The 21421-nt window shown below is 38.2% G+C and overlaps 1 protein-coding gene across 2 annotated transcripts in view; it reads right to left on the reverse strand.

The window, feature by feature from the left end:
- Positions 1-21421, reverse strand: part of HHAT (hedgehog acyltransferase) — a 146634-nt gene that overhangs the window by 70245 nt on the left and 54968 nt on the right. For both annotated transcript variants that reach the window (XM_088053830.1, XM_088053831.1), the window contains one exon: positions 2812-3013. In XM_088053830.1, coding sequence (XP_087909956.1) covers positions 2812-3013 — 202 coding nt within the window. The remainder of the gene's footprint in view (positions 1-2811; positions 3014-21421) is intronic.

Raw genomic sequence — 21421 nt, forward strand, 5'->3', positions numbered from 1 at the left:
TGGAGATAACTTCTCCTCACACAGCTTACTGAAACACTAAAGTTCAGAAGAGTGTAAGCTGAAAAGGATGTAACAAAGAGCATCAGCTATTCTAGAGCTGACTACAGGAAGTCAGCCACTGCTTTGAAACCAGTTCAAATTAGAAGTTCCAGAACCAATTTTTGGGGGATCAGGGAATTTACTGTTCTCAGTACATATTTGTTTATATGCTGATTTTACTTCTCACAAATAATGACTGTACTGCTTTGCTCATTCTAGCTCAGTATGCCTGAGATAATATTTAAAACCTGTCAGACAGCTACAGAAGTGCTATTTCCCCATACTGTGCTGGTTTCAAGAATTGGGACTGAAAATACCATAAAATCTGCATAAATATAGGCAATATATACATATATATATTTAGTCAGTACAAGGATTCAGGGAAAGATGAGACCTGAATATGCTCTATTTTGATTTTTAATCTTCCCTTTGCAAGAGAATTGAGACAATATAGTGTGAGGAAAAAAATCAGGAGGCAGTTTTGGTACCATTCTTGTTACTCTTAGTGATCAATTCAATCTTAAAAACAGAGTAGAATTAAAATTCAACTTATACCCCCCTCTCTCTCTCTATATATATATATGTGTATATATATATGTATATATCTATTACTAATTAAGCACCTCCTGCTCAACTGAATTATGTACCTCAATTATAAGAATAATATATGAGGAGGTTTGGTGAACAGAATGGGTTAAAAAAAGCATAAACCTGTGCTCTGTATTTTTTCAAAAACTCATCTGCTATTCTGAAGATAAAAATAGACTTTCCTGTTCAAAAATAGCCCTCAAGAGCCAACACAGCAACTGAGTGAAGCACAAGAATGCAAAGGATTTCAGCTTGTCAACAGATGAAATTTAAGTGAAAAACCCATCCCCTGGAAAAGGGTCTTCAACACCACAGTGAGTAGTGATTTGCAGCAAACCCCTTACCAAGACAGGATTATAGGAATGTTTCCAAAAAACAGATTAAAAGGGGGAAGAGGAAATTTATACAGGGTACTGGGAAATTTTCAGTTTCTTTTAAATGTGGTACATCTAAGAGAATGTCATAACACTCCAACCCTTGATAAGGAAAATGCAAAGTCCAACTACTCATCTGCCCTCCAGTATAAGTATTCAAGAAGAAAATGGGAGTTAGTTAGAAGAGTGAGAAGAAAGCAATAATGAATGGTTTGTAGCTCATGTTTTTGTAGAGAAACCTTCAAGACACAAGGCAAATCATGACTCAGCCATAACTGCAGTGAGATCTGCCTCATGCACTAATGTAGATGCCAGAACAATATATATTAAAAATTCTGACTTCAGAATTATTTCAGGAAAAGATATGCAAGGTTCTTGAAAAGAAGGTCTACTACTATATTTCCAAATAGAAATGAGAAACAAAAGAGACATGGAAGACAGTGGATAGGTCTTTAAAAACACCAGATGAAAACAAGGTGGAGGAAAGAGGTAAAATGCACTTGGTTAGGGATTTAATTTATACAAAAAATAACCTACTGCCAGCATCAGTTAAATATAATTAGAACTACGTGTTAGAAATTAATCCAACATATATAACCCCACACTTATAATGTCACTATCATTATAACTTCTATGATATTTAAGAACTTAATTCCCTAGGAGTTTTATTAAAATTTCTAATACAGTGACATCAGATACAAAAAGCAAGGCCCTATACTTTTATTTCCTCCAATAGCTGGATGCCTAAAAAACCAGGCTGTCTTCCAGTCCAGAGACAAACATATGCAGCTGGTCAGATGGTGAAGCTCAGTTTCACCCTGGAGGGAAGATTAATGGATCTGATAAATTCATTCTCTAGGAAGGTAAAAATCTGCTTCCAGACTATCACTGAGATTGCAGTGATGGACAATTGGAGGATATAAGGTAGCACTGGCTAGTAAATTAGTGAGTCGTATCAGCTGCCATATCCAGGATGCCACAAAAGTGAAAACTGAAATGGGTAGGATGGACAACAAACATCATTCCTTGAGCATCAGGACTTCATCAGGCTGCAGAGTGAGTCTCCACCAAAATAACCATATATAGGAGTACAAATTCTGTGAAATATTCACTAGTAAGAAAGCAAGACATACTAATTATTTACTCTTACAGACAGTTATTAGAAGATTTGGGATTTAGCAGTCAGCAAACCTGCAGATTAAAATGACCATTAAAATTAAAATAGTGTTTTTTGCATCTAATTGCACATCAAAGTCAATTCTGTCCTTTGGAAATTACAGCATGAAGGTCAAAAGTATAAGTAAAATGAAAATATCAGAGGATTTCAAGGCAAAATTATGTTTTCTTTACTTGGCTCTTTAGTGGCATAAGATTTCACGGTGTAAGCTTGTTCCCAGATGCAAGCAGCTGCTACACACACATTTGTCCAGGAAACACATGGTTAGAAATATACACTCCTAATTTTAGTGAAGATGAGTATTTTAAGGCCATCCTGAGTGAAATCAGAATACAAATGTTAAAACTGGCTTCTGTTCATCCACATACAACGTGACAAGCATTTGCTTACTCTAGGACTGCAGAGGAAGCTTTTAAGACTGTGCATATTTCACCATCTGCTTTGCTGCTACTTTGCAAAATTCTAGTGGTATGAACTAGTTATTACCTCAGATACTGGAGGGTGGGCAAGGGAATGCTAACTCTGTCTGTTATCCATGACTTTTAATCTTGGTTAAACCAAACTAGTAACCAGAAACTTCAGATAAGCATGGAGCCAGGAAGCAAAAATATGAAACGGAGAGATTCAACTTACAATTAAATCTTGAATAAGTGAAATTGAAAGTATCCTCTTGGTGACATTTTCCACAACTACTCCAAGCCAATTAAGTGCACCCCAGCACCACAAATAACTCTGTCCTCCATGCCAGTAGCTTACGAAGGCAAAAGTGAGGGCTGTAGATAATAGTGTTCCAAGCAGACTGGACTGAGATCCTCCCATCGGAACATAAATGTACCTGTAGGTGAAATGACAAGTAAGCAGTGCTGTTAGAGATTTCACAGAAATCTCAGGAAAACATCCACCACAGAACAAATGTGTCTATTTGTAGCATAAAAAAAATGTGAAAAACTACCTGACATGCTCTATGTACAGAGCTTGCCCTACTTTCTGCAAAGCTGTAGACCACTTCATAGAATATGTGCATGTACCATTTGGCAAAAGGACAATTTTGTGGTCCTGGGAACTCTGTATTAGGTGAATATATAGCACAAACTATATTCTCCAAACTGCAAACAGCAAATATCCAGATTTTTCAAACTGGAATAGTTCTAAGTCAACTACAGAAATTACCTGTAATCTTCATGTGAATTTAAATTATAAGATTTTTAACAAAAAAATTTAAAACAGTATCTAAATTCATACACAGTCACAACCCACAGATTGTTTCCCATATATCAGAAATGTAGATGCATGCAAATATACTTTATTAGTAAAAGGTTGTAATTTCTCTCCTTTTAAATATTTCATTAAAAATTATGTACACTGTAAATATTTCTTACCTGGTTCTTCTACTGCACTCTCAGGATCATGTCAGTCTGATGACCTTTGGAGCACTCATACCAAAAAAAAGCCCAGAAACCCATATGAAGCACTCTGCACGCAATTATATTCTGCATTTAAACTGAACCCAGGAGTCATAACCTTAGTCATTAATTGATGCTTATAAGTGTCCAGAAAGTAGTGTTCCTCCAGAAAAAGTACCAGAAGCAATGGGATTCTGAAAGCTGACACTATTTTGTGGGTCATTTCACTTCCAGTCTGAAGAGCTACATCCACTCCCATCATTTTCTGATTAAGGCATGACCGCTGGCCAGACACTGTCTGAAAGAGTTGCATATTTCTTTCAACGCTTTGAAGAAGCCCATCAGGCAGGGGAGTCACCACCCAGCTCATGGGTACCAGGCAAGGAGATGTGGTATCTGAGAACTACCAGTGACAGCTCTCTTCAGCTGCCATTCCTTTGGCATGACATTCTGTACTCATATTTGAGACTATTCCTACTTGCTAAGATAATTCAAGGATTTTTTTTTTTCCGGTGAAATTTGTATCTCTGGTTACCAGTTTTCATATTCAGAGATAAATATTATCTTAAAAATTTAAAAGGGAAATTTACACACTGCTTTATTTCTAATCTTAGGAAGCAAGAAAATAAATAATGGGGTAAAATTCAGTGATAAACATAATTAAAGGGTAAACAAAAAAAGTCATTAAAAAAACAAGTGTCAAATGCTCCAAATTCTTTCTTAGCATAACATCAATACACCTTTTTACTTCCATCTGCTACAGGGAACATCTGATTACATGTTTTTCAGTATAGGTGTACTTTTTCACTAAGCACATGAAAATAAATAGAAATTAAGATCAATAGTTTCTATTTATGTTGTGCTTTTCTTCTCTCTCCCCTTCCTATGTTTGAACAGTGTGGCAATAACAGACACTTGCAATTGAAATCAATTAATCTAATGGCAGAGAGGTTTCTCTTAGCAGTCTGCAAGCAGTGAATTTCCTGCAGGGCTGTGGCACAGAGGGTAAAGAGTGAAGCCACAGACTCAGCAAATTCCTTCTAGACATGAAAGACTAAGAAACTCAGTATTCTTGGGACAGACTTTCCCAACACCTTTCCTCTCCCTTTTTAAAGGCTGATTAAGGCAGGGTCCATTCCATTACCAGCTTCCCTCGCAGTCATGGCAGCACCTTGTTTCACAGAGCTGCACCCAGAGGAGCCCACAGCAGGACACTGCCAGCACTGCCGTGCTCAGCAAAGCTCTCTCTTGTACATTTAGGGATTTCATTGGAACCTGGTTCATGTCTGTCAGTTCACAGAATCATCTGGGACCCACAACAACCAAAGTCTAATTCTTTAGTGAATGGCCCATATGGGATCAAACTCACAACCTTGGCTCTATTAGCCCCATGCTCCATCAACTGAGCTCATCTCTGAAACATAGCATTTCAAAGTAACCCAGACATTATCAAAAAGTCACACCTCTGTGACCAAGATCTGACTTCAATCCCTGAAGAAACCTTTCTGCTAACCCCATAGGACCCTGGGTTAAGTCCATGGCACAAAAAGTAGCTTTTACTGTAGAGATATCTTCAGGTTTCTGTACAGTCCCCATCCCTGCACTGACACTGTTGTGTAGGCTCCAGCTATCTTGTCAACACAGGCAGCCTCCACTGGCAATGGCATTGCCAGGAACAGCTCAGCAGTATCAACACATTTATTTCCAGCTGCAGCTCAGTTTAGGTTGGCCTGAAGGGCTTTCAGCTTAATGTGCAGAACAAAACAGGCTATTTTCTGATTTTCACTTTTCAACAACAGCAGCTAGATAATTGAGCAGCAACAACTCATAATTCTGATTAATGTTAAAGGTAAGTGAAGTTTTAGCTCCTAGTTAGGCTGATGGCAAATGTGCAACTGAAAATCCACTATGTGAAGTCATGTTTGAAGAAGGATAGAAGCCAAAAGGACTTAGAAAAATCTTTACTAACACTGTGACCTTCCCCTACAGTACCATGGAGAGTCTGCCTCCCTGCCCAGAGGAGAAACAGAAAGCAGAAAGCAATGCCTCTCTCTTTCCCTGCTAGTGCCATAATAAAGTGGACAGGCAGCTGGCTGCCATTCCTTGTCACAAGGGCAGTAACCACTCTCAGATTGTGTGGTCTTGCCTTCCCCTGTCAGGGCATTCCTGAGATTTTAAAGTGATACTAAAGGAATGATATATGTTGTGTCATTTCTCTCGAACAGTGTGACATATCAGGGAAAAAAAGTATTGGCTACCCTATCATCATGCACATCATATCCATGTGATGTACATGTGCATACACTGCTGCACTGTCAGGCCTGCATACAAGCAATAGGCAGCTCAGTGTGCAGCCAGGGGCAGAGCCTGGCTCGAGACCAGGCACTTTGTGCTCTCCGATTACCAAAATACTCTGATAACCAAAACTGTCTTGCAAAAGAATCATGTCTGAAGTCTCATTGCTGCAAAGATGCATTTTGCTTACTTTAGAGCAACCTGTTAGTTTAGAATCTAATTTCTCTATACTTCTCCTATGTGTTTACACAGAGGAGTACTCACTTGATTACAAAAAGCTACACAAACTCTTAAGTGTGAGGGAGAATAACCCCGTGAAAAGCATTATTAGGCCAAATGATTGAAGAAATATATTAGTTCTGTATTATCATCTACAACACAACACAGTTTGTAACTCACAATTTGTTGTGGTTTAACCTTGTTAAACCATACCCCACAGCAGCTACACCCCACACAGCTCCTCATTCAGCCTTCCCCATGGGATGGGGAAGAAAAGTAACCTCTTACAGTGCATTCAGAAAGTTGTGCTGCCCTCCAGTTCACTAAGAAAATCTGTGAGGAGGGAAGGAAGGAGGCAGGGAAAGAGTTTACAGGGTAATGGCTACTACAAATTGATGTCTTTTATATCCGCATGCTTCGTAACTTTTCTTCTTCTTACCAATACTTCCATCTACCTGCAATCTATTCCTGCAGTCCCTTTGTACTGTAAACCCTGTACTGTACTCAGGGTTTACACAAATGGAGAGGTTGCTGTAGAACAGGCTGACCTGCTGAACCATAAGAAGAATAGCATTACGTAAATACCTCATTTTAAGCTTCCATGCAGCTTTTAAGATTATTCCCATTTCTAATCACATAAAATCCACACAGAAGTTCAAAATCCCCTGTTTGGGGACTATTAGCACAAGAAAGTAACCATGGGTACTCATGGCAGCCTAACACAACTCAAAGGAGTTGTAGTAGAGTTTCTTAACAGCTCTTAAACATGATGACACATTATTCTACATGTGTAAGGAAGGCAGAAAAGCTGGAAAATGTGGCACCAATATACAACAAATTTATCTTAACTCACATACATAAAAAGAAAACTCAGCAGTTGCTTGGTGATCAATGGGCCAAAGGTGGACTAATAAAGCAAAGCAGCAAAGTATTTTGCAAAGAGAAAAGGCTGTCAAGTTAAGTAGATTTGAGGGTACTAATTGGTCATGTGCCTCCAGGTTGTTTTAGAGGGATGGCCAGCAATGGTCCCCCTTAAGATCCATGAAAATTACAGTCAAGATTAGACCTGTGGAAAATGCTTGGTATCAAAAAATGCAGGCTAGGTGAGTATTTAAAAATGAAACATTAACTTAGGAGACCAAAAATCAATCACTGCCAAAACTTCAAAGGAGAAACCTGAAGGTGAAAGAACAGAGATTTCCATGCAAACTATGAGAGACGACCATATGAACACCACAGGCCAGGCTTTGCCTACCATTCCTGGGCTGGGGCTGGCTAGACCTTCCTTAAGGACAACAAGGAAAGGTACTTCATTCTGTCAGAAGAAAAAGTTATGTATGTAACATGGAGAGAAGGGGGAAGAGAACTCCATGTCATTAAAATCTCAAAAAAAACCATCTGGGATGTGTTTGAAGCACATAAATACAAATATTGAGAGAATATATAGTATATATTCTATATAGTAAAAATTATTTGTATGCACATCCCCCCCACCTGATATGACTCAACATACATTCCTAGCTTTCCACTTCCAAGGCAAAGATGTCAGTCTTAACCATATTTCTGTGTTTTCTATCTTTCTATTTCTGTTTAGATTTCAAACTAAAACTTTTGTGCAATTAAGCATGCTACTTTCACAAACTAAGCTTACTGTGTATGTGTCTTCCCCCAAGTGCATTGCTTTTAGTCCAGGTACAGCAGTTTAAATGACCTTATCCACAGGCAGCAAGCTGTTTCATTTACACAACTTATCTTAATTTTAACTCACTAAGTGAACATTAGAGAATTGGATAAAATATGCAAATGGTACCATTTAAATCCCTACAGTAATGCAAACACAAACATAATAGCTGAAGTATTTAAAAGTGACATTTACTTACAGAGAATACCTTTTAAATCCAATAACCATTTTGTTAGTTTTCTTGAAGTGGCAATCTGCAGAATAATCATAAGAGATCTGACAACCATTCCCTTGAAAAACACACAATTTCTTTTATTTTAATGATTCTACATTACAAAGTTTTCATTCTGGTAACTTCAGAAAACCTCTAAAAGGGGCATTTGTAATCAGTTAAGAATCATTCAGGAAGGCTATTATTCCTTGAGACCTCCACATACTGTTCTTACTTGCAAATGCATGTAATTTTAAACATATTTAAATCCTGAAGTAAGTGCAAGTAAAGCACCTGTTTAACTGCTGCTCTGTCCAGGACCTTTGTTCAACATGTGCCTAAATTTCTTCCTGACTTAAGGTCATACAGCATGATGTATGCTATCCACGATTTTTTTTCCCCTTTCCTAGGCATTGCTCTTGGAACATCTAATGTAACGTTTCTAAGATGAAATGTAAAAAAGGAAAAGTTAATTTGCTTGTAATGGCAAAGTAAATACTATTAATGTGTGAGAATTTTGTGTTTTATTTCAGAGAACATTTGATGCTCAAAATTCCAATGTCTCTGTAAGTTTCAAAACACTCAAGGGTTAACTGTGTGCCTATCATACTGTTTTGAATTGGGCAATTACACAGAAAACACAGCAAAAGTTTAAAAAGCAATAATGCAGTCTTCCATCTTGCATCCTGACAACAGAAATCGCTTAAGGCTCAGTACAGTGGAGGGTGTTCATTTGTGGACATGTGGGAAAAATCTTGTCCAAGCAGCATCATGCTGGTGCTGGGCTTCCTTAATTAATTTATTTTTAATACGCTCTTCATGGCCTTAAACCATTGACTTTTTTTCCTGCTGCATAATGAAAAGATGTCAGCCGCAGTTCTTACTTCTGGGTGAGTTCTCACAATTCCTGTTTTGTCACTTCAAGCTGTCACTGACTTGAATGGAGCTACTCAGAGTGCATAAATAAAGCACACCTGTAAGCCTTTGCAAGACTGGGTCCAACAGGAACAAATCTGTTTTAAATCACAGAAACATCTCCCATAAACATGACTTTGAAGGCTGAGCCACCATATTGCAAAAATATTTGCAATAACCAGAGATATTTGGAATACCATTTTGTAAAGTTTCCATTAGGAGACTAAGTCTTGTTCTGTGAAACTCCATTTCTCACAGTCTAACAATTTTGCTGGCTGTTGGCAAAGCTTTTTAAGCTCTGTAAGACTCTCTAACCTCACCAACTGAACCTGATGTTTAGAGACCTTGACAAATGCAGACCCTTTAAAATATTTAAGCTGATGTTGGCTGCAGGCAAGTCTTGTTGCATTACTACAAAAATGTTTAATGAGAAATTAAGTGGTTTACAAAGCATTAATGAGAATATTCATATGCAAGAACACTCAGCTTTACAAATATGACCTAAATTCTCATTCACTTCACAATTGCTAGCATGTTTCCCAGCAAAGATTGAGTGTGAAGTTTCCTACTAAAAAACCACAAAGTGTTTAAGGTACTTTTCTTCCCCTGCATTCAACACAAAAAATGATATGAGTTGAGTCCATATGTCAAAGGGCAGATAACTGCAGAATACTGAATAAATCATTTTGAATTCACTCTTCCAAGGGAGCTCATGTTTTCAAAGAAATTCATTCATTTCAAATGAAATTTTAATCTAAATCATAGTATTTCCTTCTAATGGAAAAAAGTTTCATTACTGATCGACTGCTGTGTTTAGTTTTCTTCCAGCTGTATCATGTAAAGAAAGAAACCCTGCCTACCACCACCTGTTTGCAGTCAAATGCAAAACTACTAGTCAGCTGTCTTTGATTGGAATGGAAGTGGGAGAGTCTCCAGATGACCAAACAGCCAAGAGACTGGTTATAGCATTAAGGTCAAACCAGCACCTGAAACATTTTGCTGACAGAAGAAGCCTAGATATTATTGCCAAAACAACCTAGAGTTAAGTGCCTACAGCTCAGCTACTGGATGGGAGAGGGCTGTGTCCCTAGCTGACAGAGGGAGCTGGGAAGGAGGCACTCCTGCCTCCTCCCTGAACGAGTCTGCAGAGCTCCCTGAAGCTGTTCTGAACTGAACTCCCCTCAGGGACCCAATTCACTCCTGATATTCACAATAAACCTACCATGTGCTGATGATATCTAGGCTCAGCAGCACAATAAGCAGGCTATATACTCCTTTGAAAACACAGCTAGAAGAGGGATATATTAATAGTACTGTCACTCTCTGCTTATAATTTGGTAGAGGTCAGGCTCTTTCCCAGGGAGACCAACATATCTTGCCTCTCAGAGGAGGGCTCCAGCAGTCTGTTACCAGGCTGCCACCAGGCAGAAAAGAAAATGAGATTCCAAGAGTAAATATGCAAGAAAAAACAGATCTGTGGCTTAGGGCATTACTCAGAGAGATGCAGACATTCCAGTCCAGCTTTCTGCACTAGGAATTGCTCATTATGCCCTAAACAATCATTAGACAAAATGCGTAAGCAACACCATGATCAAAAGAATTATTTTTTCCCTTCTAATTTTCTTTACTTCTCCCAGCTCTTATACTGGATATGACAGACAACACAGAAAAATTTTCAGGTCCCTTGAAGTTGCAAAATAGAGATTGAAGACTAACTAGCAAATTAGAATAAAAGAAGGTACCATTACCCTCAAAAACCCATCTCTACTGTTAATCCTGCTATGTTTCTGTCAGCCACTGAGGTAGAGTGTACTCCAGAAGATGACTGCCTACAAAAGACTGAAGTTTATTCTAGAGGGCCAGATTTAAAGAATATCCCAGTACAGGATCAGACAGAGAACTATACTGGGACAGAAGTAGCTTTGTTTGCAACAGAAAATGCAGGTCAGAATACATGGTAACTAACCTGAGCAAAGTAATGTAATTTACAAAACTGGGAGCTCTCAGTAAATATGACCACTTTAGACCCCTTTAGATGGCCCTCTAGGACCATAAAAGGACTTCCAGTAAGAGGCAGAAGCATGTAAATTAGGTCTAGGAAACGGGATGTTTATGTATTAACTAGGAAGTACATCGTAATGAATGTGTATGATCACAATGAACTAAATACTGGTGTAAAGTTTCACAATACACATTCGATCAGAGGAAAAATCCTCCAGATATGTCCAGCACTGTAATAAAGAATGCCTGCTTTCAAATACTTCAAATTGTGTTAGAAAGTTTATAATCTGGACTATTTCTGTATCAGAGGGCCCAGCTCAAAATTCAGAACTCTGCATACCTCAACTAGTGGCTACATAATTTTCCCACACAAATAAACCCCGTCCAACAAATCTCTTCCCTTGCCATCTCCCATCTCTTCGTAAGAGTACATTCACAACAGCATTTTACAGGGGTTTTCAACCAGAGTTGAAGCAACAAAGACCAGTTCTTCCTCTGCATGTGACCGCACATATCAAACTGTTAGTGAAAAACTTTTATGTGTCATTTGTTGCTTTGAACACACCAAAAATAAAGTTCTGTGTTTTCTCCCTTCTCTTAGAAAGCTGATTTAAATTCCTTAGGTGTAAGCACAAGCTATTTAGCCATTCTGCTAATCTTAGTATGCCAGGTACATTAGAAAAAATGTGGACTCATCCGCATGTGTGAACTCAGATGTTTAAAATACACTCATCACTATGCACTTAACAGCCACCTTTTCCAGCATGCCTCTGTCAAAGGAGTGCATGAAGTGCAGTCACTACAACAGAACCTATTTATTTTCCTTATTAAACCATTTTTGCTTGGAGACAAGGTGATAGAGTTGAATAGCCCTCTAAAATTTGCTAGGTAACAGAAAGACTGTTTAATCTTTGCAGACTCTTTTGTGGAGAGTTTGATGATTCTTTTGCATTTTTATACCCCTTTGTACACATGCATGTCAAAGGGCATTGTTAATATCCACAGACCACACAGCAGTTTCACCAAACCATGAAATACCTTTGCTTCACTGGGCTGTACAGTTCTACAGAGAAACAGAAATCAAGATGTCAAAAGACTTTCACTTGGATGCATCACAAATACAAATCTGTGCATGACCAGAATAATGTTCAAAGTCCCAAAGTCAGTGAAGACTCAGTACGTATTACAATCTTCAAATTATAAACCAACATCAACAAAACATATTTCAATGGATCTCTGAAATAAAGGCATGTAATTAATGAAAAGTGGAAATACAGAGGAGGCGTTGCATAAATATGGCAGGAAACTTGAGAAATATCAAAGTATCTGCTTAAGAAAAGCACAGCATTACTTATTCCTCCAAACTGCATGTGCACAAAGTTTGAAGAGTTAGATTTTTGACATTATTCCAAACCGAATAATTCACTCACCTCTCCTGAGCTCACATTTCTTAGAAAATGCACTTTGCAGTTCTGGGAAATGACTATTTATAAAGTACAGCCAAGGCACTGAGATGTCTAGGCAAAACTGAGATCACTTAAGATTATACAGCACCTTCCACAATAAAGGACTTCTCTACACTCTCCAGCCTGTGTCAAAAACCTTTCAAACACCAACAGAGTTAAATCACCTCTGATGTATAGTACAATACACATTTATCAGCCCAAATCAATGTTACCTAATTGTTATATAAGTGAGAATGAACATAAATTTAATTAAGCAAAGTGAAGCAAAATGTTTACTTCTGTTGAAGTAGCACCCTTAAAAAACTATTATCTCCTTTTTCCTCATTTGTAAAGAAAGTATAGACATAATCCCCTAACAACCACCAGGAACAGGGTTCAGTCCAGATAAAAACTTCAGTGAAAAATGGCAGTTCTTGTGAAGTCAGTAGCAACAGAGGCTAGAGCTAAACAAACCAATAAGTTTTAAGCACACAGCAAGAAATTATTCTAATGCAAAGGCAGAACTTGAGAAAGAAATGCTGTAGTTACAGCCAGAAATTTAAATATATATGTAAGGATGGGAGAAAAAAATGTAAAAAAATGGGACAAAAACCAGGTACATACTCAAGGAAAAGAGGATGGTAAAAGTGCCAGGAAAAATCATCAGTTAAAGTGTCATGGAAAGTTAAGCAAAAAAGGTACCATAAATCTTCTCATCCAGCTACAACACCAAGCCATTTATCTCTCCAGTTGTCTAAAGATAGTCTTTTTGTTAGAAAGACAGAACAAATAATGATTGATAAAATAATGATTTTTGCATTGACCCTCACAAAAAGCTCCAAGAGGGTGAATCAACAAAACCAGTTTTAACTGCTCAGTACAAATGCAGGCCAGAAAAGACAGAAAATAGGTTAAAGACCATTAATGATGTCAGCAGCATTCTAGTCAGTGTGCCTTGATGAAATTCTCTGCAAGGTATTCAAGGAATCATCTGGTTTACACATTGGGTCAGTGCTTATTTTTCATGTTTTCCACTTCTTGAGATTTCAACAGACTATAAAAAGCAAACAAACTCCTTTTCTTTCTTCTAAAGTGAGGATAGCCAACAAGAATAAGAAAATTTCATGCAGCTTGGGAGCTGCTTAGCAAATTCCTGGTGGTACTTGGGAACATACTATGAAAATAGTAGCTTGTGCTCACCTCATCCTTAGGAGTAAGGGCTAACCAGCTAAGAAATAGCGTTCAAAGAGGTAAGGTAGCTTCAAAGTGTTAAATAGAATCAGCAGTACCAAATTTATTTGGCTTATTTTCCCTGAAAAACCTCAAGAAAAAAACAAATCTGGCAGGTAAAGTCTAACCAGAAATCTAAAGATTGTCATGGTAAGATAGCTATGGATTAGCTTTTAAACTGTTCGAATTATTCACCTAATATTGAACAAAGCATTTAAACTGATCAATATTCAATAACAGCTAGCTTTCAGCAACAGGATGTAAGTACTTCCCTGGGTTGAAAGCTCCACACCTGGGAGAGAATCAGACAGTACAAAATCCCTCCATCCTACTGCAGTTTTGCCATGAGGCAGTGAAGATGACAAAAAAAAATGTGCCTGCACCAACAGACAACATCCCACCACACTAAAAGCAAACATGAGGCTCTGCACCCCAAACCATGGGTGGTGCTGGATGGAGGTAGAACATTCCTCCAGCCTCAACTGGAAGGCAGTAGGAAACCACTGCTCTCAGCCACTGATTTTCTACCATGTTGCAGAGAGTGGTCCTTCACTGGAAAATGGCTTATCCTGGTCACAAGTCATCACCCACAAGGGTGTCACTCAACCTGGAAAGCTGCAAGCAGAGCACGATGCAAAGCTTTCTGCCTTCACACTGCAGCAGATCTCTGCCTCCAAGAGCACCTTCCCTTTCCACAGACAGATTACTTCAGAAGGAAGGATGTGGGGGTACAGCATCAGCTCCTGGCTGAGACCAAAAGCTAAGAAGCAATGAAAAAGTACCTGAATTTCATGGGTACCCTCATCAGTGATTTGACTCTTTTCCCTGAAGCAAACTAGAAATGCTCAGCCAGTTTAAGGAGTAGTCTCCCATTCTCCCCTACCTCTTACCTAAACTTCACAATTCTCAGTTATGAGCTCATACAGTGGCAGAGCAGAACCATATGCACAGAATTCATGAATACCAAAAAGCCAAATGTAATTATATGGGGTCAAGCATGTTGACAACATCCTGGAATATTTTCTGTTTACAATGCAAATGTTTTGTTTGACAGCACCACTGCAGAGATTGATAATGATGATCCATCACTACAGTACTGTTTATCCGTGTTCAGTGAGAATTAATGTGAAGCTGAGTGGGCATAAAATGATACTTTCTCATTTTTACTTGCTTTCACATTTGACCATTAGCAATGCTAAACTGCCTTCACTTGTTTCTCACCTTTTTCTACAAACGAAATATCCTCTAGTCCCACAACAGCCCACTCCATCCTCTTCTTGTGACCATCTGGCAATTCTGTAATTGTCTCAGTCTCCATTCTATCCTGTACAATGAGAACTAAGATGAGTTTATTTGCTCCTAAAAGAAAAATCCATATTTTCTTTTATGGTCAGCAAGATTTTTTTTCATCAGTTTCAGATGGATAAAGATCTGGATTATGCACTTGTTTTCATTTCCAAGTACCTTTTGCATCAAGCGTCTTCTGCTCTACCCCTAAAATTAGTCAAACAAAATATTTTCAAAATGTGAGGATTGAAGAATCAGAAAGATTTCTTGGCCTTTCACAGTTACAGAAATCATGCTACAATTAGCTTCTGTTTCAAGAGAAAAAAACATTGAATTGTGTGTTTATATTTTTCTATATATATTCACACAAATGCTTTGCCTGGACCCTTGCATGTTTTGTGAGGTTTGTGGATGCAAGGGTAGGGTTCATCAAGAAGAGCACACATTTAGCAAAGCAGCAGGATAAAAATATATTATTTTACCACTAACTTAGTCTGGAAATTTGATTTAGCAGAATGAACTTGACAGATATTTCTTTCCATCTGAACGTTAGTTCAATTTTCAGAGCACATGCATTAAAGGATTTCCATTTTATAGTTAAAACAAATGTTTCCTACATTAAAAACTCTTCATTATAAGAACCTAATACCACAAGCAAGATACAATGATTTTCTCATCTCATACCCTGGGCAGAATAATTGTACATAATTATGACCTGGCTGAAATAGTTTTCATCTTCTAAGCCTTCCTGCATGCTTACTCTTACTATTCTTCTACAATCTATTGATATTTTTGCTTTCATATTTATTGAGAAGTAATTATCTCCATAGGGTAGAGAAACCATCAAGAAGATACAGTGCAAACTAAACTACAGTCCTTAACATTAAGGCTGCCAGTTAAATCTTTTGAGCACACGTATGGTACTAACTTTGCAGTTAAGCTGTGAGGTATCAGTGTTAAGCTCCAATTTTCCTTAAAGAACAAACATACAAACACCATTCTCTGCATCTCAGACTCTGTTCAGTGCCTTTATGGGACAAGCTGAGTATATGACACAGCCTCCTGAGGTAATCCCTCTTGGACAGCCATTGTTCCCTCACTCCCTCATCACATCTCCTTCTCCAAGCTGGAATGCACAAGCTGCCAGAGCTACTCCTGAGATCTCAGGAGGCAATGGCTTTTCTGCTCCTGCCTGGCATGATGAGAAAGGTTGGAAATCAAAGGATCTGAACATGGACTCATCTAAGCAAGCTCCAAAATCCCTTTAAAGCTATAGGGACAGCATAAAGCCAGTAACAGTCGGTGTTACAACCTCTAAAGCATTAACTGCTGGCAGAAGGTTGAAGATTTCCAGCAGGGCTGCTGCCATTCAGAACTGGAGGCCACTCTTAGCTCCTAGTGTAGCAACCACAAAGAACGAATAAAAGTGAATGCAGGCAACATTTAAATTATAAATTGAGTTTTATACATACTTCTAGTTGTGTAATACACATTTCTTCACAATGATAATGCCTGTGTTCAACAGGATCTTTGCACAGGACAGATATTATGCTTTTAGATATTATGCTTCAGCTGTATCTGAGAAAGAAAACTTGTTCATAACTATCATACAGCATTTTTTAACCTTGTTAATAGAGTTCAATATTAAATCTGAGTACCTTCTGTGATAGTAGCCTAGCTGTGATTCCTGTGGCTCTTGTTTTGCTGAGCAGGTAGAGTTTAAATCAATAGCAAGGGCACTCCATCTTCTACCTTCAGCTGCCTTTGCTATGCTTTTTCACTTTCTAAAGGAAAATCTGAAAAACCACCACACATGTTAACTCAGAATTCTTGAAAGGTAAAATGATCAAAAAAACATATTTATGATCAATCTATGGCTTTGTGAACCAAACATTTGGAAAATATTTTTTGTTATGCTGCAGGCTTTATTCTTCCTTCTTGGGTTTTTTAGCACTGGGTGCAAACAAGATGAAGAAATGGACTGCATATATTGTTTACTGTATAACCTATTCAACTGATTCACTTCTGTCCTGTTTTATTTAAAATTGAAGTGTAATATTGAAAATTAACATCCCAGCATTATTTCAGTATAACTTCTAGTCTAGTCATTGAGATTCAGTAATTAAGAAAGCATTCTCTTTCCACATTCCTTATAGCAAGAAATAAAGCAGCGACGGACCTTTTGTTGAATCTAAGCATTTTATCTTTGTACATAATCCTGCAAGGATCAACAATACCACACAGCCATGTCAGACTGTAGATAGCATCCAGAATCAGGCAGCAGCCAGAGTGCTTGACATGTGAGATAAGCCTGTCCTGTTCATGTTTCAAAATTTTCTAGTTGATAACGTTCTTTAGGTTTAATATATAATGTCAGTTCAGACAAAATCATTCTAGTACAAACCCTGTTCTGCCATACAGGCTCTGAAAGTCATTATGTGAAAGAACAAGACAAGTGATGTGAGTACATACTAATGGTGTATTTAAACTCTACTGATCCCAAGTTAGGCACAGACCTGTCCTGCTTAATTGGACAGTATGTACATGCTTAACAACAGACACGTGTACTTACATAACATGTAGAACCCAAACCTTTTATAGTGATCCAAGGCACTTTCCATTCATATATTCACCCTCTTTTCAAACAAGTAGTAACTGACAGCAGTTTTTTCTGTTTCTCACAAGCTCCTGGACTGCATAGACAGAACTTTTTTCCAATATACTCAGTTTGTCCAATATACTGCAAGTTTGTCTCTTATTTGCCATGCCTGGAGGACTCTCTCAGAAACCAAACCCCTTAGGACTACCACTCACCAAACCTAAAGCACACGACTGACCCAGCACTTAGTGCAAAGTATTCAACTATCCCATCCCTGCCTCTGGAAAAGGTCACTACCTAGGACAGCATCGTGACTCGCACAGTCCAATTCTACCATCCTCAAGACAATATCCAATGTCCCTGACTCAACATTCAGCTTATCTCACAGGAAACCAGCAAGCCCTGGGCAGGGTTTTATGAGGCTACCTTGGTTTCATTTCTGAGAAAGTCATAGTATCTCTGCCAGGTCATACTGTACTGGGCATATCAGAGCTCTAAGGAGCACAACAAGGCCTGTATCCCGCCAGCTATCATTCTGCTAGCTCCAAGTGAATTTCTCCATGTACATGTGAGAGAGAAAAGGAACAAAAATGTCCTGGGGTGACTTTATGATGCTGGTATCCCCATCATCTCTCTTTTTGCTCAGAAATGGGTCTTGGAGCTTTAAGCTAGGCCCAGAGAAAGAGAGAGAAAGGGGGGATTTTTTCACGCTGTCTTCAAAATATAAAGAGTTCAGCTTTCTTCGAGCTTGCAGCAGTGCTCTCCAAGTTCTCCACTGCAGAGAGAGAGAGAAATGGGGAGTTTTCCTTGGGTTTTTGCTGGTTTTCCTCATTAGCTACAGCAAGAGAAGTTTTTTCAGGGCTGGCTTTTTTTCTGGAACTGTTCAGCTTCTCTCTAGTCCAGAACACCAGGCCAGTTGCCTGGGTCCCCTGCAACATGGACACCAGTCGGAGCCCCAGAGGGGCTGAAAGAGACTGAGGAAGCTGAGCCACACCCCACAAAAAGACTCTCTCTGAACCACAGAAGGACCTTTTGAATTTACCATCTCTTCAGAATGAGAGGTTTCACTGTTTAATATTATTCACTTTTTCATACTTGTGAATACTTTGCTTGTTAAACCATTTTTTCCACTTTTCTCTAAGGAGATTATCCCCTGAACTGGCGGGGAAGGGGCTGCTGAATTCTGCCCTTTAGGGAAACAAACCTTTGGGAAGTTCCCTTCCAAATTTGTCCCAAACCAGGACAGAAGAGAATGTTTTACTGACAGCACTGGACTAGTTCAAAGGTAGGCATGAAGTACTGCCTCTCATTTGCATTTGCTGCTGGCAAGGGATGATCAAACACGCAAAAAATTCAAGCTGTCAAACATTCTCTATTGACCTCTATTACAATACGAAAATAATTGCTTGACATGTCCACCTTCAAATCCCAGGCTTTCTGAAGTTATGATGATTCTGACATTAACAACAGAAATAACACGACTAAACAAACTCCCCAAAGCACTTCATATAGACCCAAAGTTTTAACATCAGCTTCATCAAATAGCTAAGTGATTGAACTCACACTTTAAACAAACACAGATATGTATCCATGTAACTGTGCTGGCACCATTTGCAAGCACCCTACTTCTGCTCATTGGCAGGTCTGCAGAAGTGGAGAAAAGATTGCGAAAATAATTCAATGTGGAGATGAACTGCAGAAGGACAAAAACCCAGCATAATTTTTTCATCATAGTTTCCTTCCTATACAACTAAAATACAAGACTCAATTTATGAAAATTAGAGCACAGTGAAGAAGGAATGAGAGAGAGAAATTAAGTGTATCCTAGAAATTTGACATTTGACCGATAATGATGGAAATGGATTTACTATCCATATGGTAATTGTGTTTTTAAATTATATCATAATTATTCAAATGCAACTGACCTTGTCATATATAACTCTAAAGAACTGCATGTACAGTAGAAAGAACAGATTTTAGACTGTTTGCAAGCTGAAAGTTGATTATGCTGAAGCATTGCATACTGAGGAATAATGTGTTCTGACTCAGTGAGAATGAGCTGACTGGAAACAAGGTGAGACACTAATTAAAATATTTAATAATATGCTATGTAGCACCTGGAAATTAGAAAGTGATTTAAGTCCAAAGTGTCATTATTATCAATGTATGAACACATATCTCTTAGGACATGAAAGAACATATAGGAAGGACACAGCTAGCAGTTCTTTATTCTCTAGACCCTTCAGCTTATCCATGAATTCTCCACTGATAAGTCTCATGCTAAAGATTTTTTCTAGCAAATTTCTAGACTTTTCTAAAAAAAATATTATTTTCTTCTACATATTTGGGAAAGTTACGTTCAAGGTAGATAAATTAACCATGTTGCAATCAGTCTTAAAATGCATAGGAAAATACCTTTCAAACATACAATCTGAACTAATAGGGTTCAGTAAAGCTTCACATACACTGATGCATGAAATAGATACGTGGAAAGCCATATTACATCAGATACCAAATTAAACAAGATTTGTCATAACTGTCATGATTAAAATGCAGATTCTGTTCTGTCACACAAGAAAGTTACACTGGATGTCATCTTAACATTGTTTTTTCTCTGTAAGTCCTGTGATTCAGAATACTATATCTATTCAAAACAGTACTCAAAAGATCTCTGTTCCAAAGTCAATTTCAAGCACCGGTAAGTGTTCTGTATTTTATTTGAAACAGTCTCTGCTTGTTCAAACATTGTTGCTTGTTCTACAAAAACTCTTATACTAGACCCATTGCTACAGTATCTGAATGCACTCTGTGTCTTTAAAAAACAAAGTATCTATGAACAAACAAACAAACCCACAAAAAACCAAAACTGAACCTACCATACTCTGTGTCTTACTCATCAGAGAGGGAAAAATGTGTGTGCTATACAGCACGGTAGTATGGCACAAAGGGATACTGCATACATTTTCCAAAATGCATGGACAAAAAGGTGATACCATGGTTCTTAGTTTGGATAGGTGCTCACTACCAAGGTGTGACTTTATTACCAAATGAATTAAACTCCTGGAAAGATCAATTTTTCAATTTTCATATAGAAAGATTCATTATCTTTGAGGGTTAGGGTTGCTGACCTTGCTTGGCACCCCGCATCTTCGCAATGAAATCTTTTGTGTTTCTCAGCCCCACAGGGCCCAAAATTTGAACTTGGTTCGTACTCATTAGTACTACATGATTAGTAGGGTAGAAGTATACAGAACATTAGCGGCCCATAGTAGTGAAAAGAATTCAGTATTCAATACCAACTGCATCATTCCTGTACATCATCACATCGTGGCACTCTATCCAGGAACAAAGGTTCTCAGCAAGAAAAGTTCAAAAAGGACAAAGCATTCTGTGAGTGTAACAATAAGGTTTCAAGGACACACTACATTGTGCTGCTGAAGATAGCTAAGCTAGAGACTGTCAAGACTGTCTGCATGGTATAAGAAGCAATCAGTGAAAAAATACAAAACACTAAACAAAATTAAGTAGTGTTGCCCGAGAATCTAGTTCAAAATCCTGTACTGTCCTCCCCTGACATTTGAATCGTATAAGATAGTACTTGACTGCACCACAGGAAGAAATTGCTTATTATATTTCCCATTATACTTTTGTAACTATGTATGAAAACAGGGATGCCATCTATAGATATGAAACATTGCATAATGACAGCCTACAAACATAATTTGTCACCACAGGAGAAAACAAAGATGACAAGGAGGTTGTAAACAACCTAAATCAATCCATTGCAAGGATAATAAGAACCATCCTCAAAGTCACCCTTCCAGGGGTAAAGCCAATTGTTTGTAATTTGTAACTGCATCTAAACACTTACCCGGGGAGGCAGGGAAACGTGCATCACCTTCAGCTGCCAAAATGAGCAGAGCTTGCCCCCATTATCCCACCCAAACAAGCCACAGC

This window comes from Pseudopodoces humilis, chromosome 3 (genome assembly GCF_049639895.1).
Source record: "Pseudopodoces humilis isolate 2021_Gansu_Grassland_sample_001 chromosome 3, ASM4963989v1, whole genome shotgun sequence".
Taxonomy (NCBI): Eukaryota; Metazoa; Chordata; class Aves; order Passeriformes; family Paridae; genus Pseudopodoces; species Pseudopodoces humilis.